Raw genomic sequence first — 27,180 nt, forward strand, 5'->3', positions numbered from 1 at the left:
GCCTACAGCAGAAGAATAAAATAAGCATTTCCGGTGACGTAGTTCCGGGCTCATTGTGCACGTGCAGTAAACATTCACATGTAGTCCTGGTCCATCATGGACTCTACAAAGTGGACTAACTTGCAGACCGGACCGAGTCTGAAAAACCTGACCCGGGACGGCTTTGGACACCTGGAGGACGAGCAGCACGCGGCGGTCCAGGACCTGACCCGAGCCCACATCGAGTCCTTTGACCAGGCGGTCTGTGACGGACTGAGCCGGGTCGTTCAGGTCCGAGTTCACTTCACTTTATTTAGGATAAAACACGTGATTATACGTAACCTACGTAAACACGTGATTATTCGTAACATGGGTAAACGCTACTTTTCATCTGTAGTCCTCTGACCTCCATGTTAAAGAGGCTTGTAGTTAATACGGGTTCATTTATAACTAACAAGTCATAACTAACCTGTGACTTCACAACTAACCTGTGACATCATAACTAACCTGTGACATCACAACTAACCTGTGTGTGACATAACTAATCTGTGACATCATAACTAACCTGTAACATCACAACTAACCTGTGTGTGACATCATAACTAACCTGTGTGTGACATCATAACTAACCTGTGACATCATAACTAACCTGTGACATCACAACTAACCTGTGTGTGACATCATAAGTAACCTGTGACATCACAACTAACCTGTGTGTGACATCATAAGTAACCTGTGTGTGGCATCATAAGTAAAATGTGTGACATCATAACTAACCTGTGACATCATAACTAACCTGTGAAATCATAACTAACCTGTGACATCATAACTAACCTGTGTGTGACATCACAACTAACCTGTGACATCATAACTAACCTGTGTGTGACATCACAACTAACCTGTGACATCATAACTAACCTGTGTGTGACATCACAACTAACCTGTGACATCATAACTAACCTGTGTGTGACATCACAACTAACCTGTGACATCATAACTAACCTGTGCGTGACATCATAATTAACCTGTGACATCATAACTAACCTGTGCGTGACATCACAACTAACCTGTGTGTGACATCATAATTAACCTGTGACATCATAACTAACCTGTGTGTGACATCATAATTAACCTGTGACATCATAACTAACCTGCATGTGACATCATAACTATCCAGTGACATCATAACTAACCTGTGTGACATCATAACTAACCTGTGTGACATCATAATTAACCGGTGACATCATGTGTATGAATTGTAGAATGTACTAATTTACTCTAATAACCCGAGTGATACTCAGAACGTTGTCCGTTTGTTTGTTTGCTTGTCCGTTAGTTTGCTTGTCCGTTAGTTTATTTGTTTGTGTTGACGTCCCCCTCGCTGTGTTTGCAGGCGATCCCTCCTCTGGAGTTTTCGGTCAGAAATGAACGTATCAGTTTGGCGTTCGTTGAAGCGACCATGTTCAGCCCCCTGGTGGCCAAAGGCAGCATCTGCAGGGAGATGAAGGTGTTTCCTGCAGAGTGTCGGGGGAGGAGGAGTTCCTACAAAGGGAAGCTTGTGGTCAGTCCAAGTTTTAAAACTTTATATCAGCTCTGCTTTTATTTTGAAATAAAGTCAGGACTTCCTGTCTGTGTGCAGACCGTGATGCTGACAGCAGTTTAATAACTCTGTGGTCTTTCAGGCGGATGTCAGCTGGTCGGTGAACGGCGTCCCTAAAGGAATCATCAAACAGTGTTTGGGTCAGCTGCCGATCATGGTGAAGTCCAAACTGTGTAACCTGCACGCACTGAGTCCACGAGAGCTGGTGGAACACCACGAGGAGGCACAGGTGAAATACTACACACACACACACACACACACACACACACACACACACACACACACACACACACACACACACACTCCCCCATGTCTGTAAATAAAGCTTTATTGTGACGTGAACAGGAAATGGGCGGGTACTTCATTGTGAACGGGATCGAGAAGGTGATCAGGATGTTGATCATGCCGAGGAGGAACTACCCCATCGCCATGTCACGACCAAAGTGGAAGAGCCGAGGACAGGGATACACCCAGTATGGTAATTCCACCTTAAGAATCACAATACCACCTTAAATCATACACACAGTACAGTAATACCACCTTAAATAAAACACAGTACAGTAATACCATGCCCCCCCCCCCTCCCCCCACCCTTTCCCTCAGGTATCTCCATCAGGTGTGTGAGGGAGGAGCACTCTGCGGTGAACATGAACCTGCATTACCTGGAGAACGGGACGGTCATGTTAAACTTCATCTTCCAGAAGGAACTCTTCTTCATACCACTCGGCTTTGCTCTCAAGGTCAGAAACAAGTCCACAAGTCATAGAGACAAGTTCCAGCTACAGTCAGAAACAAGTCCACAAGTCACAGAGACAAGTCCCAGCTACAGTCAGAAACAAGTCCCAGCTACAGCCAGAAACAAGTCCACAAGTCACAGAGACAAGTCCCAGCTACAGTCAGAAACAAGTCCACAAGTCACAGAGACAAGTCCCAGCTACAGTCAGAGACAAGTCACAGCTAGTCAGAGACAAGTCCCAGCTACAGTCAGAAAGAAATCCCAGCTACAGCCAGAGACAAGTCACAGCTATAGTCAGAAACAAGTCACAGAGACAAGTCCCAGCTACAGTCAGAGACAAGTCCCAGCTACAGCCAGAGACAAGTCACAGTTACAGTCAGAAACAAGTCCACAAGTCACAGAGACATGTCCCAGGTACAGTCAGAGACAAGTCCCAGCTACAGCCAGAAACAAGTCCCAGCTACAGTCAGAGACAAGTCCCAGCTACAGTCAGAGACAAGTCACAGCTAGTCAGAGACAAGTCCCAGCTACAGTCAGAGACAAGTCACAGCTACAGTCAGAAACAAGTCCACAAGTCACAGAGACAAGTCCCAGCTACAGTCAGAGACAAGTCACAGCTAGTCAGAGACAAGTCCCAGCTACAGTCAGAAAGAAATCCCAGCTACAGCCAGAGACAAGTCACAGCTATAGTCAGAGACAAGTCCCAGCTACGGCCAGAGACGAGTCACAGCTACAGTCAGAAACAAGTCCACAAGTCACAGAGACAAGTCCCAGCTACAGTCAGAGACAAGTCCCAGCTACGGCCAGAGACAAGTCACAGCTACAGTCAGAAACAAGTCACAGCTACAGTCAGAAACAAGTTCCAGCTTCAGTCAGAGACAAGTCCCAGCTTCAGTCAGAAACAAGTCCCAGCAACAGTCAGAGACAAGTCCCAGCTACAGTCAGAAACAAGTTCCAGCTTCAGTCAGAAACAAGTCCCAGCTACGGCCAGAGACAAGTCCCAGCTACAGTCAGAGACAAGTCACAGCTACAGCCAGAGACAAGTCACAGCTATAGTCAGAAACAAGTCACAGAGACAAGTCCCAGCTACAGTCAGAGACAAGTCCCAGCTACAGCCAGAGACAAGTCACAGTTACAGTCAGAAACAAGTCCACAAGTCACAGAGACAAGTCCCAGGTACAGTCAGAGACAAGTCCCAGCTACAGCCAGAAACAAGTCCCAGCTACAGTCAGAGACAAGTCCCAGCTACAGTCAGAGACAAGTCACAGCTAGTCAGAGACAAGTCCCAGCTACAGTCAGAAAGAAATCCCAGCTACAGCCAGAGACAAATCACAGCTACAGTCAGAAACAAGTCCACAAGTCACAGAGACAAGTCCCAGCTACAGTCAGAGACAAGTCACAGCTAGTCAGAGACAAGTCCCAGCTACAGTCAGAAAGAAATCCCAGCTACAGCCAGAGACAAGTCACAGCTATAGTCAGAGACAAGTCCCAGCTACGGCCAAAGACGAGTCACAGCTACAGTCAGAAACAAGTCCACAAGTCACAGAGACAAGTCCCAGCTACAGTCAGAGACAAGTCCCAGCTACGGCCAGAGACAAGTCACAGCTACAGTCAGAAACAAGTCCCAGCTACAGTCAGAAACAAGTTCCAGCTTCAGTCAGAGACAAGTCCCAGCTTCAGTCAGAAACAAGTCCCAGCAACAGTCAGAGACAAGTCCCAGCTACAGTCGGAAACAAGTTCCAGCTTCAGTCAGAGACAAGTCCCAGCTTCAGTCAGAAACAAGTCCCAGCTACGGCCAGAGACAAGTCCCAGCTACAGTCAGAGACAAGTCCCAGCTACAGCCAGAGACAAGTCACAGCTACAGTCAGAAACAAGTCCACAAGTCACAGAGACAAGTCCCAGCTACAGTCAGAGACAAGTCACAGCTAGTCAGAGACAAGTCCCAGCTACAGTCAGAAAGAAATCCCAGCTACAGCCAGAGACAAGTCACAGCTATAGTCAGAGACATGTCCCAGCTACGGCCAGAGACAAGTCACAGCTACAGTCAGAAACAAGTCCACAAGTCACAGAGACAAGTCACAGCTACAGTCAGAAACAAGTCCCAGCAACAGTCAGAGACAAGTCCCAGCTACAGTCAGAAACAAGTCCCAGCTACAGTCAGAAACAAGTCCCAGCAACAGTCAGAGACAAGTCCCAGCTACAGTCAGAAACAAGTCCCAGCTTCAGTCAGAAACAAGTCCCAGCAACAGTCAGAGACAAGTCCCAGCTACAGTCAGAAACAAGTCCCAGCTACAGTCAGAGACATGTCCCAGCTACAGTCAGAAACAGAGATATATCAGCTGAGCTGTCTGAGAGTTTGTTAAAGTGAAATGAGACATTCAAAGATGCAGCAGTGTCCTTCTTTTACATCACTGAGACTACAGGGAGACACTGAGGACCACTAGCTACGGAGAGCCTGAAGGGACAAACATTAAAAACATTACACTCCCTCCTGCCCACTATGCTCTGCCAATGAAAGGCGTCTGATCCAACCTTCACAACAGGGTCCTAAGTCTCTGACTAGACTCTTCTCCTCTGTCGCCCCCCGGTGGTGGAATGAACTTCCAAACTCCATGTGATCTGCAGAGTCCCTCTGCACCTTTAAGAAAAAGCTCAAGACCCAGCTCCCAGACCCATGAATACCTACTAACTTAATGATGATGGTCTCCATATTATTGATGATGATGATGGTAATGACGATGGTTTTTGTTTGATAACGACGACTTATAAGATGGTTTCTATACTGATTAGAGCTCTCAAGAACTGCCCTCAATGTTGTGCTTTGCCTCTGGTCACTTCCTGTCAGCACCTGTGTGTCCAATCAGACTCAAAGCTGATCGTTTGCTCTTACTCACATTGTTCCCTTTTTTCTAGATCCTTGCTTGTGTTGTTCTTACTCTCTGATGTACGTCGCTTTGGATAAAAGTGTCTGATAAGTGAATTGTAGAATTGTAATTTAGTAACATCTGACCTCATCACGATGAACTATGACAGCCCTGATAAATATATGAATGAATAATAAAGTATAGCGCCCCCTGCTGGTCTCATGCAGGCTCTGGTGGACTGGACGGACGTCCAGGTGCAGCAGGAGCTGATGAGAGGTCTGGAGGAGAACTCGTTCTTCAGGTCGTGTGTGTGTGAGATGCTGCGTGTGGTGATGGATGAGGGCTGCTCCACCCAAAGCTCCGCCCTCTCTTACCTGGGACAGAGATTCAGAGTGAAGATGAGTCTACCTGAGTGGTACACGCACGAGCAGTGTGCACGCTACCTGATCAAGTGAGTATAACCAAATATACACAACAAATACTACACACTGAATATACACAACAAACACTACACACTGAATATACACAACAAATACTACACACTGAATATACGCAACAAATACACTGAATATACACAACAAACACTACACACTGAATATACACAACAAACACTACACACTGAATATACACAACAAACACTACACACTGAATATACACAACAAACACTACACACTGAATATACACAACAAACACTACACACTGAATATACGCAACAAATACACACTGAATATACACAACAAATACTACACACTGAATATACACAACAAATACTACACACTGAATATACGCAATAAACACTACACACTGAATATACACAATAAACACTACACACTGAATATACACAACAAATACACACTGAATATACACAAACACTACACACTGAATATACACAAACACTACACACTGAATATACACAACAAATACACACTGAATATACACAACAAACACTACACACTGAATATACACAACAAACACTACACACTGAATATACACAACAAACACTACACACTGAATATACACAACAAATACTACACACTGAATATACACAACAAACACTACACACTGAATATACACAAACACTACACACTGAATATACACAACAAATACACACTGAATATACACAACAAACACTACACACTGAATATACACAACAAACACTACACTCTGAATATACACAATAAACACTACACACTGAATATACACAACAAACACTACACACTGAATATACACAACAAATACTACACACTGAATATACGCAACAAATACACACTGAATATACACAACAAATACTACACACTGAATATACACAACAAATACTACACACTGAATATACACAACAAACACTACACACTGAATATACACAACAAACACTACACACTGAATATACACAACAAATACACACTGAATATACACAAACACTACACTCTGAATATACACAACAAACACTACACTCTGAATATACGCAATAAACACTACACACTGAATATACACAATAAACACTACACTCTGAATATACACAATAAACACTACACTCTGAATATACACAATAAACACTACACACTGAATATACACAATAAACACTACACACTGAATATACACAAACACTACACACTGAATATACACAACAAATACACACTGAATATACACAATAAACACTACACTCTGAATATACGCAATAAACACTACACACTGAATATACACAACAAATACTACACACTGAATATACACAACAAACACTACACACTGAATATACACAACAAATACTACACACTGAATATACACAACAAACACTACACACTGAATATACACAATAAACACTACACACTGAATATACGCAATAAACACTACACACTGAATATACACAAACACTACACACTGAATATACACAACAAATACTACACACTGAATATACACAACAAATACTACACACTGAATATACGCAATAAACACTACACACTGAATATACACAATAAACACTACACACTGAATATACGCAATAAACACTACACTGAATATACACAAACACTACACACTGAATATACACAAACACTACACACTGAATATACACAACAAATACTACACACTGAATATACACAACAAATACTACACACTGAATATACGCAACAAACACTACACACTGAATATACACAACAAATACTACACACTGAATATACACAACAAACACTACACACTGAATATACACAATAAACACTACACACTGAATATACACAACAAATACTACACACTGAATATACACAAACACTACACACTGAATATACACAACAAATACTACACACTGAATATACACAACAAATACTACACACTGAATATACGCAATAAACACTACACACTGAATATACACAAACACTACACACTGAATATACACAACAAATACTACACACTGAATATACACAACAAATACTACACACTGAATATACACAATAAACACTACACACTGAATATACACAAACACTACACACTGAATATACACAACAAATACTACACACTGAATATACACAACAAACACTACACACTGAATATACACAACAAATACTACACACTGAATATACGCAATAAACACTACACACTGAATATACACAAACACTACACACTGAATATACACAACAAATACACACTGAATATACACAACAAATACTACACACTGAATATACACAACAAATACTACACACTGAATATACACAAACACTACACACTGAATATACACAACAAATACTACACACTGAATATACGCAATAAACACTACACACTGAATATACACAATAAACACTACACACTGAATATACACAACAAATACTACACACTGAATATACACAACAAATACTACACACTGAATATACGCAATAAACACTACACTCTGAATATACACAACAATTACTACACACTGAATATACACAATAAACACTACACTCTGAATATACACAACAATTACTACACACTCAATATACACAATAAACACTACACACTGAATATACACAACAAATACTACACACTCAATATACGCAATAAACACTACACACTGAATATACACAACAATTACTACACACTCAATATACACAATAAACACTACACACTGAATATACACAACAATTACTACACACTCAGTATACACAATAAACACTACACACTGAATATACACAACAAATACTACACACTGAATATACGCAACAAACACTACACACTGAATATACACAACAAATACTACACACTGAATATACACAATAAACACTACACACTGTGTTACCGTGTGTGTGTGTGTGTTACAGTGTGTGTGTGTGTTACAGTGTGTGTGTGTGTGTGTGTGTTATATCTTTGTGTTTCTGTGTGTTACAGTGTGTGTGTGTGTTATATCTTTGTGTTTCTGTGTGTGTGTGTGTGTGTGTTATATCTTTGTGTTTCTGTGTGTGTGTGTGTGTGTTATATCTTTGTGTTTCTGTGTGTGTGTGTGTGTGTTATATCTTTGTGTTTCTGTGTGTGTGTGTGTGTGTTATATCTTTGTGTTTCTGTGTGTGTGTGTGTGTGTGTTATATCTTTGTGTTTCTGTGTGTTACAGTGAGTGTGTGTGTGTGTGTGTTATATCTTTGTGTTTCTGTGTGTTACAGTGAGTGTGTGTGTGTGTGTGTGTGTGTGTGTGTGTGTGTGTTACAGTGTGTGTGTGTGTGTTTGTGTGTGTGTGTGTTACAGTGTGTGTGTGTGTGTTATATCTTTGTGTTTCTGTGTGTGTGTGTGTGTGTGTGTGTGTGTTATCTTTGTGTTTCTGTGTGTGTGTGTGTGTGTGTGTGTGTGTGTGTGTGTTACAGTGTGTGTGTGTGTGTGTGTGTGTGTTACAGTGTGTGTGTGTGTGTTACAGTGTGTGTTATATCTTTGTGTTTCTGTGTGTTACAGTGTGTGTGTGTGTTATATCTTTGTGTTTCTGTGTGTTACAGTGTGTGTGTGTGTGTTATATCTTTGTGTTTCTGTGTGTTACAGTGTGTGTTATATCTTTGTGTTTCTGTGTGTTACAGTGTGTGTGTGTGTGTGTGTGTGTTATATCTTTGTGTTACAGTGTGTGTGTGTTATATCTTTGTGTTTCTGTGTGTTACAGTGTGTGTGTGTGTGTGTGTGTGTTATATCTTTGTGTTACAGTGTGTGTGTGTTATATCTTTGTGTTTCTGTGTGTTACAGTGTGTGTGTGTGTGTGTGTGTGTTATATCTTTGTGTTACAGTGTGTGTGTGTTATATCTTTGTGTTTCTGTGTGTTACAGTGTGTGTGTGTGTGTGTGTGTGTGTGTGTGTGTTTGTTATATCTTTGTGTTTCTGTGTGTGTGTGTTATATCTTTGTGTTTCTGTGTGTTACAGTGTGTGTGTGTTATATCTTTGTGTTTCTGTGTGTTACAGTGTGTGTGTGTGTGTGTGTTATATCTTTGTGTTACAGTGTGTGTGTGTGTTATATCTTTGTGTTTCTGTGTGTTACAGTGTGTGTGTGTTATATCTTTGTGTTTCTGTGTGTTACAGTGTGTGTGTGTGTTATATCTTTGTGTTTCTGTGTGTTACAGTGTGTGTGTGTGTGTGTGTTATATCTTTGTGTTTCTGTGTGTTACAGTGTGTGTGTGTGTGTGTTATATCTTTGTGTTTCTGTGTGTTACAGTGTGTGTGTGTTATATCTTTGTGTTTCTGTGTGTTACAGTGTGTGTGTGTGTGTTATATCTTTGTGTTTCTGTGTGTTACAGTGTGTGTGTGTGTGTGTGTGTTATATCTTTGTGTTTCTGTGTGTGTGTGTGTGTTATATCTTTGTGTTTCTGTGTGTTACAGTGTGTGTGTGTGTGTGTGTTATATCTTTGTGTTTCTGTGTGTTACAGTGTGTGTGTGTGTGTGTGTTATATCTTTGTGTTACAGTGTGTGTGTGTGTTATATCTTTGTGTTTCTGTGTGTTACAGTGTGTGTGTGTGTGTGTTATATCTTTGTGTTTCTGTGTGTTACAGTGTGTGTGTGTGTTATATCTTTGTGTTTCTGTGTGTTACAGTGTGTGTGTGTGTGTGTGTGTTATATCTTTGTGTTTCTGTGTGTTACAGTGTGTGTGTGTGTGTGTTATATCTTTGTGTTTCTGTGTGTTACAGTGTGTGTGTGTGTGTGTGTGTGTTATATCTTTGTGTTTCTGTGTGTTACAGTGTGTGTGTGTGTGTGTGTTATATCTTTGTGTTTCTGTGTGTTACAGTGTGTGTGTGTGTTATATCTTTGTGTTTCTGTGTGTTACAGTGTGTGTGTGTGTTATATCTTTGTGTTTCTGTGTGTGTGTGTTATATCTTTGTGTTTCTGTGTGTTACAGTGTGTGTGTGTTATATCTTTGTGTTTCTGTGTGTGTGTTATATCTTTGTGTTTCTGTGTGTTACAGTGTGTGTGTGTGTGTGTGTGTTATATCTTTGTGTTTCTGTGTGTTACAGTGTGTGTGTGTGTTATATCTTTGTGTTTCTGTGTGTTACAGTGTGTGTGTGTGTGTGTGTGTGTGTGTGTGTGTGTGTGTTATATCTTTGTGTTTCTGTGTGTTACAGTGTGTGTGTGTGTTATATCTTTGTGTTTCTGTGTGTGTGTGTGTTATATCTTTGTGTTTCTGTGTGTGTGTGTGTGTGTTATATCTTTGTGTTTCTGTGTGTTTCTGTGTGTGTGTGTTATATCTTTGTGTTTCTGTGTGTTACAGTGTGTGTGTGTGTGTGTGTTATATCTTTGTGTTTCTGTGTGTTACAGTGTGTGTGTGTGTGTTATATCTTTGTGTTTCTGTGTGTTACAGTGTGTGTGTGTTATATCTTTGTGTTTCTGTGTGTTACAGTGTGTGTGTGTGTTATATCTTTGTGTTTCTGTGTGTTACTGTGTGTGTGTGTTATATCTTTGTGTTTCTGTGTGTTACAGTGTGTGTGTGTGTTATATCTTTGTGTTTCTGTGTGTTACAGTGTGTGTGTGTTATATCTTTGTGTTTCTGTGTGTGTGTGTGTTATATCTTTGTGTTTCTGTGTGTGTGTGTGTTATATCTTTGTGTTTCTGTGTGTTACAGTGTGTGTGTGTGTTATATCTTTGTGTTTCTGTGTGTGTGTGTGTGTGTGTGTGTTATATCTTTGTGTTTCTGTGTGTTACAGTGTGTGTGTGTGTTATATCTTTGTGTTTCTGTGTGTTACAGTGTGTGTGTGTTATATCTTTGTGTTTCTGTGTGTGTGTGTGTTATATCTTTGTGTTTCTGTGTGTTACAGTGTGTGTGTGTTATATCTTTGTGTTTCTGTGTGTTACAGTGTGTGTGTGTTATATCTTTGTGTTTCTGTGTGTGTGTGTGTTATATCTTTGTGTTTCTGTGTGTGTGTGTGTTATATCTTTGTGTTTCTGTGTGTTACAGTGTGTGTGTGTGTTATATCTTTGTGTTTCTGTGTGTTACAGTGTGTGTGTGTGTGTTATATCTTTGTGTTTCTGTGTGTGTGTGTGTGTGTTATATCTTTGTGTTTCTGTGTGTTACAGTGCGTGTGTGTGTTATATCTTTGTGTTTCTGTGTGTTACAGTGTGTGTGTGTGTGTGTGTTATATCTTTGTGTTTCTGTGTGTGTGTGTGTGTTATATCTTTGTGTTTCTGTGTGTGTGTGTGTTATATCTTTGTGTTTCTGTGTGTTACAGTGTGTGTGTGTGTGTGTGTGTTATATCTTTGTGTTTCTGTGTGTTACAGTGTGTGTGTGTGTGTGTGTGTGTGTGTTATATCTTTGTGTTTCTGTGTGTTACAGTGAGTGTGTGTGTTATATCTTTGTGTTTCTGTGTGTTACAGTGTGTGTGTGTTATATCTTTGTGTTTCTGTGTGTGTGTGTTATATCTTTGTGTTTCTGTGTGTTACAGTGAGTGTGTGTGTGTGTGTGTGTGTGTGTTATATCTTTGTGTTTCTGTGTGTGTGTGTGTGTGTGTTATATCTTTGTGTTTCTGTGTGTGTGTGTGTGTGTGTTATATCTTTGTGTTTCTGTGTGTGTGTGTGTGTGTGTTATATCTTTGTGTTTCTGTGTGTGTGTGTGTGTGTGTTATATCTTTGTGTTACAGTGTGTGTGTGTGTTATATCTTTGTGTTTCTGTGTGTGTGTGTGTGTGTGTTATATCTTTGTGTTTCTGTGTGTTACAGTGAGTGTGTGTGTTATATCTTTGTGTTTCTGTGTGTTACAGTGTGTGTGTGTGTTATATCTTTGTGTTTCTGTGTGTTTCTGTGTGTGTGTGTTATATCTTTGTGTTTCTGTGTGTTACAGTGTGTGTGTGTGTTATATCTTTGTGTTTCTGTGTGTTACAGTGTGTGTGTGTGTGTGTTATATCTTTGTGTTTCTGTGTGTTACAGTGTGTGTGTGTGTGTGTTATATCTTTGTGTTTCTGTGTGTTACAGTGTGTGTGTGTGTGTGTTATATCTTTGTGTTTCTGTGTGTTACAGTGTGTGTGTGTGTTATATCTTTGTGTTTCTGTGTGTTACAGTGTGTGTGTGTGTGTGTTATATCTTTGTGTTTCTGTGTGTTACAGTGAGTGTGTGTGTTATATCTTTGTGTTTCTGTGTGTTACAGTGTGTGTGTGTGTTATATCTTTGTGTTTCTGTGTGTTACAGTGTGTGTGTGTGTTATATCTTTGTGTTTCTGTGTGTTACAGTGTGTGTGTGTGTGTGTTATATCTTTGTGTTTCTGTGTGTTACAGTGTGTGTGTGTGTTATATCTTTGTGTTTCTGTGTGTTTCTGTGTGTGTGTGTTATATCTTTGTGTTTCTGTGTGTTACAGTGTGTGTGTGTGTTATATCTTTGTGTTTCTGTGTGTGTGTGTGTGTTATATCTTTGTGTTTCTGTGTGTTTACAGTGTGTGTGTGTGTGTGTTATATCTTTGTGTTTCTGTGTGTTACAGTGTGTGTGTGTGTGTGTGTGTGTGTGTGTGTGTGTGTGTTATATCTTTGTGTTTCTGTGTGTTACAGTGAGTGTGTGTGTTATATCTTTGTGTTTCTGTGTGTTACAGTGTGTGTGTGTGTGTTATATCTTTGTGTTTCTGTGTGTTACAGTGTGTGTGTGTGTTATATCTTTGTGTTTCTGTGTGTTACAGTGTGTGTGTGTGTTATATCTTTGTGTTTCTGTGTGTTACAGTGTGTGTGTGTGTTATATCTTTGTGTTTCTGTGTGTTACAGTGTGTGTGTGTGTGTGTGTGTGTTATATCTTTGTGTTTCTGTGTGTTACAGTGTGTGTGTGTGTGTGTTATATCTTTGTGTTTCTGTGTGTTACAGTGTGTGTGTGTGTTATATCTTTGTGTTTCTGTGTGTTACAGTGTGTGTGTGTGTGTTATATCTTTGTGTTTCTGTGTGTTACAGTGTGTGTGTGTGTGTTATATCTTTGTGTTTCTGTGTGTTACAGTGTGTGTGTGTGTGTGTTATATCTTTGTGTTTCTGTGTGTTACAGTGTGTGTGTGTGTGTGTGTTATATCTTTGTGTTTCTGTGTGTTACTGTGTGTGTGTGTGTTATATCTTTGTGTTTCTGTGTGTTACTGTGTGTGTGTGTGTGTGTGTGTGTTATATCTTTGTGTTTCTGTGTGTTACAGTGTGTGTGTGTGTGTGTGTTATATCTTTGTGTTACAGTGTGTGTGTGTGTTATATCTTTGTGTTTCTGTGTGTTACAGTGTGTGTGTGTGTTATATCTTTGTGTTTCTGTGTGTTTCTGTGTGTGTGTGTTATATCTTTGTGTTTCTGTGTGTTACAGTGTGTGTGTGTGTTATATCTTTGTGTTTCTGTGTGTGTGTGTGTGTTATATCTTTGTGTTTCTGTGTGTTTACAGTGTGTGTGTGTGTGTGTTATATCTTTGTGTTTCTGTGTGTTACAGTGTGTGTGTGTGTGTGTGTGTGTGTGTGTGTGTGTGTGTTATATCTTTGTGTTTCTGTGTGTTACAGTGAGTGTGTGTGTTATATCTTTGTGTTTCTGTGTGTTACAGTGTGTGTGTGTGTGTTATATCTTTGTGTTTCTGTGTGTTACAGTGTGTGTGTGTGTTATATCTTTGTGTTTCTGTGTGTTACAGTGTGTGTGTGTGTTATATCTTTGTGTTTCTGTGTGTTACAGTGTGTGTGTGTGTTATATCTTTGTGTTTCTGTGTGTTACAGTGTGTGTGTGTGTGTGTGTGTGTTATATCTTTGTGTTTCTGTGTGTTACAGTGTGTGTGTGTGTGTGTTATATCTTTGTGTTTCTGTGTGTTACAGTGTGTGTGTGTGTTATATCTTTGTGTTTCTGTGTGTTACAGTGTGTGTGTGTGTGTTATATCTTTGTGTTTCTGTGTGTTACAGTGTGTGTGTGTGTGTTATATCTTTGTGTTTCTGTGTGTTACAGTGTGTGTGTGTGTGTGTTATATCTTTGTGTTTCTGTGTGTTACAGTGTGTGTGTGTGTGTGTGTTATATCTTTGTGTTTCTGTGTGTTACTGTGTGTGTGTGTGTTATATCTTTGTGTTTCTGTGTGTTACTGTGTGTGTGTGTGTGTGTGTGTGTTATATCTTTGTGTTTCTGTGTGTTACAGTGTGTGTGTGTGTGTGTGTTATATCTTTGTGTTACAGTGTGTGTGTGTGTTATATCTTTGTGTTTCTGTGTGTTACAGTGTGTGTGTGTGTTATATCTTTGTGTTTCTGTGTGTTACAGTGTGTGTGTGTTATATCTTTGTGTTTCTGTGTGTTACAGTGTGTGTGTGTGTGTGTGTGTGTTATATCTTTGTGTTTCTGTGTGTTACAGTGAGTGTGTGTGTTATATCTTTGTGTTTCTGTGTGTTACAGTGAGTGTGTGTGTTATATCTTTGTGTTTCTGTGTGTGTGTGTTATATCTTTGTGTTTCTGTGTGTGTGTGTGTGTGTGTTATATCTTTGTGTTTCTGTGTGTTACAGTGTGTGTGTGTGTTATATCTTTGTGTTTCTGTGTGTGTGTGTGTGTGTGTTATATCTTTGTGTTTCTGTGTGTTACAGTGTGTGTGTGTGTTATATCTTTGTGTTTCTGTGTGTGTGTGTGTGTGTGTTATATCTTTGTGTTTCTGTGTGTTACAGTGTGTGTGTGTGTTATATCTTTGTGTTTCTGTGTGTGTGTGTGTTATATCTTTGTGTTTCTGTGTGTTACAGTGTGTGTGTGTTATATCTTTGTGTTACAGTGTGTGTGTGTGTGTGTGTGTGTTATATCTTTGTGTTTCTGTGTGTTACAGTGTGTGTGTGTGTTATATCTTTGTGTTTCTGTGTGTTACAGTGAGTGTGTGTGTTATATCTTTGTGTTTCTGTGTGTGTGTGTGTGTGTGTTATATCTTTGTGTTTCTGTGTGTTACAGTGTGTGTGTGTGTTATATCTTTGTGTTTCTGTGTGTGTGTGTGTTATATCTTTGTGTTTCTGTGTGTTACAGTGTGTGTGTGTTATATCTTTGTGTTACAGTGTGTGTGTGTGTGTGTGTGTGTTATATCTTTGTGTTTCTGTGTGTTACAGTGTGTGTGTGTGTTATATCTTTGTGTTTCTGTGTGTTACAGTGTGTGTGTTATATCTTTGTGTTTCTGTGTGTGTGTGTTATATCTTTGTGTTACAGTGTGTGTGTGTGTTATATCTTTGTGTTTCTGTGTGTTACAGTGTGTGTGTGTGTTATATCTTTGTGTTTCTGTGTGTTACAGTGTGTGTGTGTGTGTGTTATATCTTTGTGTTTCTGTGTGTGTGTGTGTGTGTGTTATATCTTTGTGTTTCTGTGTGTTACAGTGTGTGTGTGTGTTATATCTTTGTGTTTCTGTGTGTTACAGTGTGTGTGTGTGTGTGTGTGTTATATCTTTGTGTTTCTGTGTGTTACAGTGTGTGTGTGTGTGTGTTATATCTTTGTGTTTCTGTGTGTTACTGTGTGTGTGTGTGTTATATCTTTGTGTTTCTGTGTGTTACTGTGTGTGTGTGTGTGTGTGTTATATCTTTGTGTTTCTGTGTGTGTGTGTGTGTGTTATATCTTTGTGTTTCTGTGTGTTACAGTGTGTGTGTGTGTGTGTTATATCTTTGTGTTTCTGTGTGTGTGTGTGTGTGTTATATCTTTGTGTTTCTGTGTGTTACAGTGTGTGTGTGTGTTATATCTTTGTGTTTCTGTGTGTTACAGTGTGTGTGTGTGTGTTATATCTTTGTGTTTCTGTGTGTTACAGTGTGTGTGTGTGTGTTATATCTTTGTGTTTCTGTGTGTGTTATATCTTTGTGTTACAGTGTGTGTGTGTGTGTGTGTGTGTGTGTTATATCTTTGTGTTTCTGTGTGTTACAGTGTGTGTGTGTGTGTTATATCTTTGTGTTTCTGTGTGTGTGTGTGTTATATCTTTGTGTTTCTGTGTGTGTGTGTGTTATATCTTTGTGTTTCTGTGTGTGTGTGTGTTATATCTTTGTGTTACAGTGTGTGTGTGTGTTATATCTTTGTGTTACAGTGTGTGTGTGTGTTATATCTTTGTGTTTCTGTGTGTTACAGTGTGTGTGTGTTATATCTTTGTGTTTCTGTGTGTTACAGTGTGTGTGTGTTATATCTTTGTGTTTCTGTGTGTTACAGTGAGTGTGTGTGTTATATCTTTGTGTTTCTGTGTGTTACAGTGTGTGTGTGTGTTATATCTTTGTGTTTCTGTGTGTTACAGTGTGTGTGTGTTATATCTTTGTGTTTCTGTGTGTTACAGTGTGTGTGTGTTATATCTTTGTGTTTCTGTGTGTTACAGTGTGTGTGTGTGTTATATCTTTGTGTTTCTGTGTGTTACAGTGTGTGTGTGTTATATCTTTGTGTTTCTGTGTGTTACAGTGTGTGTGTGTGTGTTATATCTTTGTGTTTCTGTGTGTTACAGTGTGTGTGTGTGTTATATCTTTGTGTTTCTGTGTGTTACAGTGTGTGTGTGTGTGTGTGTTATATCTTTGTGTTTCTGTGTGTTACAGTGAGTGTGTGTGTTATATCTTTGTGTTTCTGTGTGTTACAGTGTGTGTGTGTGTGTTATATCTTTGTGTTTCTGTGTGTTACAGTGTGTGTGTGTGTGTTATATCTTTGTGTTTCTGTGTGTTACAGTGTGTGTGTGTGTGTTATATCTTTGTGTTTCTGTGTGTTACAGTGTGTGTGTGTGTTATATCTTTGTGTTTCTGTGTGTTACAGTGTGTGTGTGTGTTATATCTTTGTGTTTCTGTGTGTGTGTGTGTGTGTGTGTTATATCTTTGTGTTTCTGTGTGTTACAGTGAGTGTGTGTGTTATATCTTTGTGTTTCTGTGTGTTACAGTGTGTGTGTGTGTTATATCTTTGTGTTTCTGTGTGTGTGTGTGTGTGTTATATCTTTGTGTTTCTGTGTGTTACAGTGTGTGTGTGTGTTATATCTTTGTGTTTCTGTGTGTTACAGTGTGTGTGTGTGTTATATCTTTGTGTTTCTGTGTGTTACAGTGTGTGTGTGTTATATCTTTGTGTTTCTGTGTGTTACAGTGTGTGTGTGTGTTATATCTTTGTGTTTCTGTGTGTTACAGTGTGTGTGTGTGTGTTATATCTTTGTGTTTCTGTGTGTGTGTGTGTGTGTGTTATATCTTTGTGTTTCTGTGTGTTACAGTGTGTGTGTGTGTTATATCTTTGTGTTTCTGTGTGTTACAGTGTGTGTGTGTGTTATATCTTTGTGTTTCTGTGTGTTACAGTGTGTGTGTGTTATATCTTTGTGTTTCTGTGTGTTACAGTGTGTGTGTGTGTGTTATATCTTTGTGTTTCTGTGTGTTACAGTGTGTGTGTGTTATATCTTTGTGTTTCTGTGTGTTACAGTGTGTGTGTGTGTGTGTGTGTGTTATATCTTTGTGTTTCTGTGTGTTACAGTGTGTGTGTGTGTTATATCTTTGTGTTTCTGTGTGTTACAGTGTGTGTGTGTTATATCTTTGTGTTTCTGTGTGTTACAGTGTGTGTGTGTGTGTTATATCTTTGTGTTTCTGTGTGTTACAGTGTGTGTGTGTTATATCTTTGTGTTTCTGTGTGTTACAGTGTGTGTGTGTGTGTTATATCTTTGTGTTTCTGTGTGTTACAGTGTGTGTGTGTGTTATATCTTTGTGTTTCTGTGTGTTACAGTGTGTGTGTGTGTGTGTGTGTTATATCTTTGTGTTTCTGTGTGTTACAGTGTGTGTGTGTGTTATATCTTTGTGTTTCTGTGTGTTACAGTGTGTGTGTGTGTTATATCTTTGTGTTACAGTGTGTGTGTGTGTTATATCTTTGTGTTTCTGTGTGTTACAGTGTGTGTGTGTGTTATATCTTTGTGTTTCTGTGTGTTACAGTGTGTGTGTGTGTTATATCTTTGTGTTTCTGTGTGTGTGTGTGTGTGTGTGTTATATCTTTGTGTTTCTGTGTGTTACAGTGTGTGTGTGTGTTATATCTTTGTGTTTCTGTGTGTTACAGTGTGTGTGTGTTATATCTTTGTGTTTCTGTGTGTTACAGTGTGTGTGTGTGTTATATCTTTGTGTTTCTGTGTGTTACAGTGTGTGTGTGTGTGTGTTATATCTTTGTGTTTCTGTGTGTTTCTGTGTGTGTGTGTGTTATATCTTTGTGTTTCTGTGTGTTACAGTGTGTGTGTGTGTGTTATATCTTTGTGTTTCTGTGTGTTTCTGTGTGTGTGTGTGTGTGTGTGTTATATCTTTGTGTTTCTGTGTGTTACAGTGTGTGTGTGTGTTATATCTTTGTGTTTCTGTGTGTTTCTGTGTGTGTGTGTTATATCTTTGTGTTTCTGTGTGTTTCTGTGTGTGTGTGTTATATCTTTGTGTTTCTGTGTGTTACAGTGTGTGTGTGTTATATCTTTGTGTTTCTGTGTGTTTCTGTGTGTGTGTGTTATATCTTTGTGTTTCTGTGTGTTTCTGTGTGTGTGTGTTATATCTTTGTGTTTCTGTGTGTTACAGTGTGTGTGTGTGTGTTATATCTTTGTGTTTCTGTGTGTTACAGTGTGTGAGTGTGTGTTATATCTTTGTGTTTCTGTGTGTTACAGTGTGTGTGTGTGTTATATCTTTGTGTTTCTGTGTGTTACAGTGTGTGTGTGTGTTATATCTTTGTGTTTCTGTGTGTTACAGTGTGTGTGTGTGTTATATCTTTGTGTTTCTGTGTGTTACAGTGTGTGTGTGTGTGTGTGTGTTATATCTTTGTGTTTCTGTGTGTTACAGTGTGTGTGTGTGTTATATCTTTGTGTTTCTGTGTGTTACAGTGTGTGTGTGTGTTATATCTTTGTGTTTCTGTGTGTTACAGTGTGTGTGTGTGTGTGTTATATCTTTGTGTTTCTGTGTGTTACAGTGAGTGTATCCTGATCCACCTGCGCTCTGACATAGAAAAGTTTCACCTGCTGTGTATGATGACCAGGAAGTTGTTCACCTTTGCTAAACAGGAGTGTTTGGAGGAAAACCCAGACAGCATTATGTGTCAGGAGGTTCTGACTCCAGGTCAGCTGTACCTCATGTTCCTGAAGGTGAGACTATACCTGAGAGATGAGCTGATCTAAACATTTCAACTTGACAGTAGTCCATCAGACCACGTTCAGATTTTTTAACCCCCCCCCCCACAGGAGCGCCTGGCGGCCTGGTTGGTGTCGGTGAAGCTCTCCTTTGATAAGCGGGGCAGCAGACTCAGTGGAGGCTGGACTGCTGAGAACGTGTTGAAGATCTTCAACACGGGCTCTGACCTCACTAAACCCTTTGAGTACCTGCTCGCCACGGGGAACCTGAACTCAAAAACCGGTACTGACCACAGGCCTGTTACTTCCTGTTTATAATGCAGACTTCCTGCCTGTAGTAACTGGTTCTTTGTGTTCAGGTCTGGGCATGCTCCAGAACACGGGGCTGTGCGTCGTCGCTGACAAACTCAACTTCATCAGATACCTGTCTCACTTCCGCTGCGTGCACCGAGGAGCCGCCTTCGCCAAGATGAGGACCACATCTGTCCGGAAACTTCTTCCTGAGTCGTGGGGCTTCCTGTGTCCCGTCCACACGCCCGACGGCGAGCCCTGCGGACTCATGAACCACATGACGGCCAGCTGTGAGATCGTAGCTCAGAGTCTTTCAACCGTCAGTCTACCGGCGCTGCTCTGCTCGCTCGGTTAGTCCATGGATCAAACAAATCTGATGACGGATGATTGATGGATGATTGATGGATGATGGATGATTGGAGGATGGATGACTGATGGATGATGGAGGATGGATGACTGATGGATGATTGATGGATGATGGATGATGGATGATTGGAGGATGGAGGATGGATGATGGAGGATGGATGACTGATGGATGATTGATGGATGATGGAGGATGGATGACTGATGGATGATTGATGGATGATGGATGATTGATGGATGATGGAGGATGGATGACTGATGGATGATTGATGGATGGATGATTGATTGATGGATGGATGATTGATGGAGGATGGATGATTGATGGATGATGGAGGATGGATGACTGATGGATGATGGATGACTGATGGATGATGGATGGATGATTGATGGATGGATGATTGATTGATGGATGACTGATGGATGGCTGATGGATGGATGATTGATGGATGGGTGATGGATGACTGATGGATGGGTGATGGATGGATGATTGGTGGATGACTGATGGATGACTGATGGATAATTGATGGATGGGTGATGGATGGATGGATGACGGATGGATGGATGACTGATGGATGGATGATTGCTGGATGGATGATGGATGGATGACTGATGGATGATTGATGGATGGTTGATGGATGGATGATTGATGGATGGATGACTGATGGAGGATGGATGGATGATTGATGATGGATGATGGATGGATGATTGATGACTGATGGATGGATGATTGATGACTGATGGATGGATGATTGCTGGATGATTTATGGATGGATGACTGATGGATAGATGATTGATGATTGATTGATGGATGACTGATGGATGACTGAGGGATGGATGATTAATGACTGACTGATGGATGGATGATTGATGGATGGATGATTGATGACTGATGGATGACTGATGGATGGATGATTGATGGATGGATAATTGATGGATGGGTGATGGATGGATGGATGACTGACTGATGGATGATTGCTGGATGGATGATTGATGACTGATGGATGGATAATTGATGGATGGATGGATGACTGATGGATGGATGGATGACTGATGGATGGATGGATGACTGATGTATGGATGGATGACTGATGGATCGATGATTGCTGGATGGATGATTGATGGATGACTGATGGATGACTGATGGATGATTGATGGATGGATGACTGATGGATGACTGATGGATGATTGATGGATAATTGATGGATGATGGATGACTGATGGATGATTGATGAATGACTGATGGATGATTGATGGATGACTGATGGATGATTGATGGATGATGGATGGAGGATGGATGAATGATTGATGATGGATGATTGCTGGATGACTGAGGGATGGCTGATTGATGGATGATGGATGGATGACTGATGGATGATGGATGGATGACTGATGGATGGATTATTGATGGATGACTGATGGATGGGTGATGGATGGATGGATGACTGATGGATGATTGGATGATGGATGGATAATTGATGGATGGATGGATGATTGATGGATGATTGATAGATGACTGATGGATGATTGATGGATGGATGATTGATGGATGGATAATTGATGGATGGGTGATGGATGGATGATTGCTGGATGGATGATTGATGACTGATGGATGGATAATTGATGGATGGGTGATGGATGGATGGATGACTGATGTATGGATGGATGACTGATGGATCGATGATTGCTGGATGGATGATTTATGGATGGATGACTGATGGATGACTGATGGATGATTGATGGATGGATGACTGATGGATGATTGATGGATAATTGATGGATGATGGATGACTGATGGATGATTGATGGATGATGGATGATTGATGGATGGATGACTGATGGAGGATGGATGGATGATTGATGATGGATGATTGCTGGATGACTGAGGGATGGCTGATTGATGGATGGATGATGGATGGATGACTGATGGATGGATGATTGATGGATGGGTGATGGATGGATGGATGACTGATGGATGATTGGATGATGGATGGATGACTGATGGATGGATAATTGATGGATGGATGATTGATGGATGATTGATGGATGGGTGATGGATGGATGACTGATGGATGGATGGATGACTGATGGATGATGGTTGGATGAATGGTTGGATGACTGATCCAGTGTGGTGATGTTTCAGGTGTGACCCCGGTGGACGGTTCACCTGGTCGTGCATTCTCAGACTGTTACCCGGTGGTGCTGGACGGGGCCGTGGTGGGTTGGGTGGAGGAGGATCTGGCTCAGGTGGTGGTGGACTCCATTCGCAGCTTTAAGGTAGGACAGCTGACTCTGAACACCACTGACTACCTGCACAGGTAGCTGAGGTTTAACCTTTGACCCTTCAGGTGCTGAAGGAGAAGAAGATCCCTCCGTGGACTGAGGTGGCTCTGGTTCCTAAGACGGGTAAGTCCAGTCTGTACCCGGGACTGTTCCTGTTCACCACGCCCTGCAGGATGGTCCGTCCTGTCAGGAACCTGAGTCTGGGGAGGCAGGAACTGATCGGGACCTTCGAGCAGGTATGCAGGTGTTTCATATCTCACAGTTTGTTGATTATTGATGGTTCTTCTTCTGGTCCAGTTTGTTGATTATTGATGGTTCTTCTTCTGGTCCAGTCTGGTCAAATCTGCGACGCGAGCTGTCATGCTTCTTGCGGCCGGCGAGCACGGTCCCGCAAACATTAAGTCGTTTCTGATTGCGGTCAGAGCGATCTGATTGCTCAACACGGCCTGAAGAAAGTACTTACGGGCCCTGCAGCCAATCATTACAACGCAGTCGGCACGAACTCGTCTGCGTTGTTACAAAAATCTCGGCTGGGCGCTCAGACTCTCCACGCCCGCGGACCATTCTCGCGCCGACCGCAAGAAGCATGAAACCTGATCTAATGAGTCTCAATGTGCAGCACATGGCAAATTTACATAACGTTACTTTTCTGTGAAAACACTGTGGAAAGATTCAACGTCTGGTTAGCGAGCTAACCTTTCTGTTCAACATCCTGTCTGATCATATTTACTGTTTGGTATCCAGAGGTAAAGAGAGAGAGTTATGTGTGCTGAAGGTAACTTCATCCAGCTCTCTGCTTCATTATTATCTCAGGAAACATTAAAGTGTCAACACATGTAATAAGAGAGGGAATATAAACTTAATGAAAACCAGCAGGAGATAAAACATCAGGTTCATATGTTATAATGTTTCATATTTAATGATAGAAGAGAAAATATTGTCACACTTGATGACTGTATGATGATGTTCTCTCAGACTCTGAGAGATACCTGCAGAGTGACTGTCCTTCGCATCACCTCTTAGTGGAACATGGTAAGACCTGTTCTGCAAATTCATCCCATTTATAAAAAGGGACTGAAGGTTGGGAGCAACAGAACATAGATATCGACAAGCAATTGTGTTTTTCTTATTGTTTGCTTCTTTAGTCTGAATGATAAAATCTTCTGTAAATTCACAATTTAAAGCTGATATTTTAAAAAAGTCTTCCCGGGGGGGGGGGGGGGGGGGGAGCATGCCCCCGGACCCCCCTAGGGAGTTTGGATCCATGTCACCTTTTTCATCCCTGATGAGTTGGCACCCCTGGTTCTTCTTGTGGTCCAGTTTATTGATTATTGGTTATTGATGGTTCTGGTCCAGCTCTACATCAACGTGGGCGTGACGGAGGGCGAGGTGGAGGCCGGCGTGACGACTCATCAGGAACTGTTTCCTCACAGCATGCTGAGCGTGGTCGCTAACTTCATCCCGTACTCCGACCACAACCAGAGCCCGAGGAACATGTACCAGTGTCAGATGGGTAAGTGTGAGACACACACACACACACACATGCAGAGGTTATCATTAATATAATGAAAGTGTGTATGTGTGTGTGTGTCTGTCCTCAGGTAAGCAGACTATGGGGTTTCCCCTGCACTCCTTCAGGGACCGCTCTGATAACAAACTGTACCGACTGCAGACCCCTCAGAGCCCTCTGGTCCGACCCTCAATGTACGACCGCTACGACCTCGACAACTACCCGAGCGGCACCAACGCCATCGTGGCCGTCATCTCCTACACAGGATATGACATGGAGGACGCCATGGTGAGCGCCTCTGCAGCACCTTTTAATAAACAGTAGAAGAAGAGCTGACTCAGGTGTTTCTCCTCAGATCGTCAACAAGTCGTCGTGGGAGCGTGGCTTCGCTCACGGCAGCATCATTAAGACGGAGCTGGTCGACCTCGCAGATAAAGTTCGGGGTGACGACAGCGTCGTGTTCGGGACCAAACCCGGAGACCCCAAAGTGGCGGACAAACTGGACGCTGACGGTCTGCCTCACATAGGCGCCACGCTGCAGTACGGAGACCCGTTCTACGGATACATCAACCTGAACACGGGACAAAGTTTCATCACCTTCTACAAGTAACAACTTTATAACGACATTATGACATCATCACTACATTATGACATCACAATTACATTATGACATCATACCCTAACCCTTAAGAACATGTTAAACTGACCTTTAAATATAGAAACAGTTAAAACAGTTACAATATAAATAAATATTACATTAGTATTTTATGAACTCTTCAGTCTCTGCTCACAATAAGCTCCGCCTCCTCTCTCTCTCTGAAGGAACCAGGAGTCGTGCGTGGTCGACAACATAAAGATCTGCAGTAACGACTCCGGCTCCGGTCGTTTCAAACGAGTCTGCATCACGGTTCGAATCCCTCGTAACCCGACCATCGGGGACAAGTTCGCCAGCCGCCACGGTCAGAAGGGCATCCTGTCCCGCCTGTGGCCAGCGGAGGACATGCCGTTCAGCGAGACGGGCATGAGCCCCGACATTCTGTTCAACCCGCACGGCTTCCCGTCTCGTATGACCATCGGCATGTTGATCGAGAGCATGGCGGGGAAGTCTGGCGCCCTGCACGGCCTTAGCCACGACGCAACACCCTTCAGATTCTCAGAGGACAACGCGGCGCTGGAATATTTTGGCGAGATGCTGCGGGCTGGCGGCTATAACTTCTACGGGACGGAGCGTCTGTACAGCGGGCTGAGCGGCCAGGAGCTCGAGGCCAACATCTTCATCGGGGTCGTTTACTACCAGCGTCTGCGTCACATGGTCTCCGATAAGTTCCAGGTGAGGACGACGGGGGCCCGGGACAAAGTGACCAACCAGCCGGTGGGGGGGAGGAACATCCAGGGGGGGATCCGGTTCGGAGAGATGGAGCGAGACGCCCTGCTCGCTCACGGATCCTCGTTCCTGCTTCACGACCGTCTGTTCACCTGCTCCGACCGCTCCGTGGCTCAGGTGTGCGTGGACTGTGGCAGCCTGCTGTCCCCCCTGCTCGAGAAGCCCCCTCCCTATTGGTCGTCCCTGAGGCAGCGCCGGACGGTGTGCTTGTTGTGCGAGAGCAGCGACGCCATCGACACGGTGTCCGTGCCCTATGTGTTCAGGTACTTTGTTGCTGAGCTGGCGGCCATGAACATCCGAGTGAGACTGCAGGTGAAGTGAGATCCACCTGAGAGATCAGCTGACCGGTCAGGAGACCATGAAGCTGCAGAGACTGAGCAGAAGTGAACGAGACGTTTTTTGATCTTTAAGTGTTTTTCAGAAATAAAGAAAGAAACTGCATGAAGGTGTTCTTCAGTTTATTTTTCGCTTTATGACACACTGCCCCCTAGTGGACAGGAAGAACATTTATTATATATATGTGAAGAAGCTGCTGAATGAAGAACATCACAGTAAACATTTAAACAGCAGCACAGATCCTCCTCCTGTTTCTGCATCAGGTCTTCATGTTGTTCTGATCTGAGCGTAACGAAGCTTCGACCTGCAGAGACCACACTGTTAGTGTGTGTGTGAGTGTGTGTGAGTGTGTGTGTGTGTGTGTGTGTGTGTGTGTGTGTGTGTGTGTGTGTGTGTGTGTGTGTGTGTGTGTGTGTGTGTGTGTGTGTGTGTGTGTGTGTCTCTGTGTGTGTCTGTGTGTGTGTGTGTGTGTGTGTGTGTGTGTGTGTGTGTGTGTGTGTGTGTGTGTGTGTGTGTGTGTGTGTGTGTGTGTGTGTGTGTGTGTGTGTGTGTGTGTGTGTGTGTGTGTGTGTGTGTGTGTGTGTGTGTGTGTGTGTGTGTGTGTGTGTGTGTGTGTGTGTGTGTGTGTGTGTGTGTGTGTGTGTGTGTGTGTGTTATACCTGGGGGTCTTCTCTGCACTCTGTCTGCTCTGAGATGAACTCTTAAACTGAGTCTCCAGTCTGGCATAGATCCCCCCTGAAGGCTGCAACACACACAGCAGAGAGAGAGCGTAAGCAATGAAGTGATTCTGATTCTCAATCAGAGGGAGTAATGGGGGCTTGGAGTGGGGGTGGGGGGCAGGTTTCATATTAGGGAATCCCAGAAAACACTTGACACAAGAATACCCGGGAACACAGAGCAGCGAGTAGAGAACAAAAACAATCAGGTGTGTGTGTCTGAGTCTCTGTTCTCACCTCTTTATTATCTTTAGACCTGCTCTGTTCCTGATCTCCGAACCTCATCTTGGTCAGGTGACCGATGATCTCCACCATCCTGCGTTGGTCTGACCCACAAAACAAAATCTAATGTTAATCATTAAAAAAATCAATTAAAGATTATTTGTATGAATAAGACTCACCTTCCTCCCTCTGAGCGTCCTGATTGAACCTCAGAGAGCGAGAACTGTCCCACTTACTCTTCTGCACACTCACCCTGTAACACACACACACACATCTTTACTTTATGATGATGATAGTGATGATGATGGTGATAGTGGTGATGATGGTGATAGTGGTGGTGATGATGGTGATAGTGGTGATGATGATGGTGGTGATGATGATAGTGGTGATGATGGTGATAGTGGTGGTGATGATGATGGTGATGATAGTGGTGATGATGGTGATAGTGATGACGGTGGTGGTGGTGATGATGATGATGATAGTGGT

At 41.9% G+C, this 27,180-nt stretch overlaps 2 protein-coding genes across 2 annotated transcripts in view; one reads left to right on the plus strand and one right to left on the minus strand.

Moving 5' to 3' along the window:
- Nucleotides 1-24: 24 nt before the first annotated feature.
- polr1b (RNA polymerase I subunit B) lies at nt 25-25,861 on the plus strand. The gene is made up of 15 exons (XM_061039366.1): nt 25-270; nt 1,373-1,540; nt 1,662-1,808; nt 1,925-2,057; nt 2,183-2,319; nt 5,407-5,630; nt 19,436-19,607; nt 19,704-19,875; nt 19,952-20,233; nt 22,387-22,520; nt 22,592-22,762; nt 23,883-24,039; nt 24,128-24,324; nt 24,392-24,642; nt 24,859-25,861. Exons 1-15 carry the CDS (start codon nt 97-99, stop codon nt 25,739-25,741), a joined length of 3,402 nt encoding a protein of 1,133 aa, XP_060895349.1. The 5' UTR covers nt 25-96; the 3' UTR covers nt 25,742-25,861.
- The window catches only part of sanbr (SANT and BTB domain regulator of CSR), a 21,274-nt gene continuing 19,955 nt past the window's right edge, over nt 25,862-27,180 (minus strand). Inside the window, exons 18-21 of the mRNA XM_061039367.1 lie at nt 26,874-26,947; nt 26,710-26,798; nt 26,416-26,498; nt 25,862-26,060 (exon numbers count right to left, since the gene is read on the minus strand). Coding sequence (XP_060895350.1) covers nt 26,024-26,060; nt 26,416-26,498; nt 26,710-26,798; nt 26,874-26,947 — 283 coding nt within the window. The 3' untranslated portion in view covers nt 25,862-26,023. The remainder of the gene's footprint in view (nt 26,061-26,415; nt 26,499-26,709; nt 26,799-26,873; nt 26,948-27,180) is intronic.

The sequence above is a fragment of the Labrus mixtus genome, chromosome 6 (assembly GCF_963584025.1).
Source record: "Labrus mixtus chromosome 6, fLabMix1.1, whole genome shotgun sequence".
Lineage (NCBI taxonomy): Eukaryota > Metazoa > Chordata > Actinopteri > Labriformes > Labridae > Labrus > Labrus mixtus.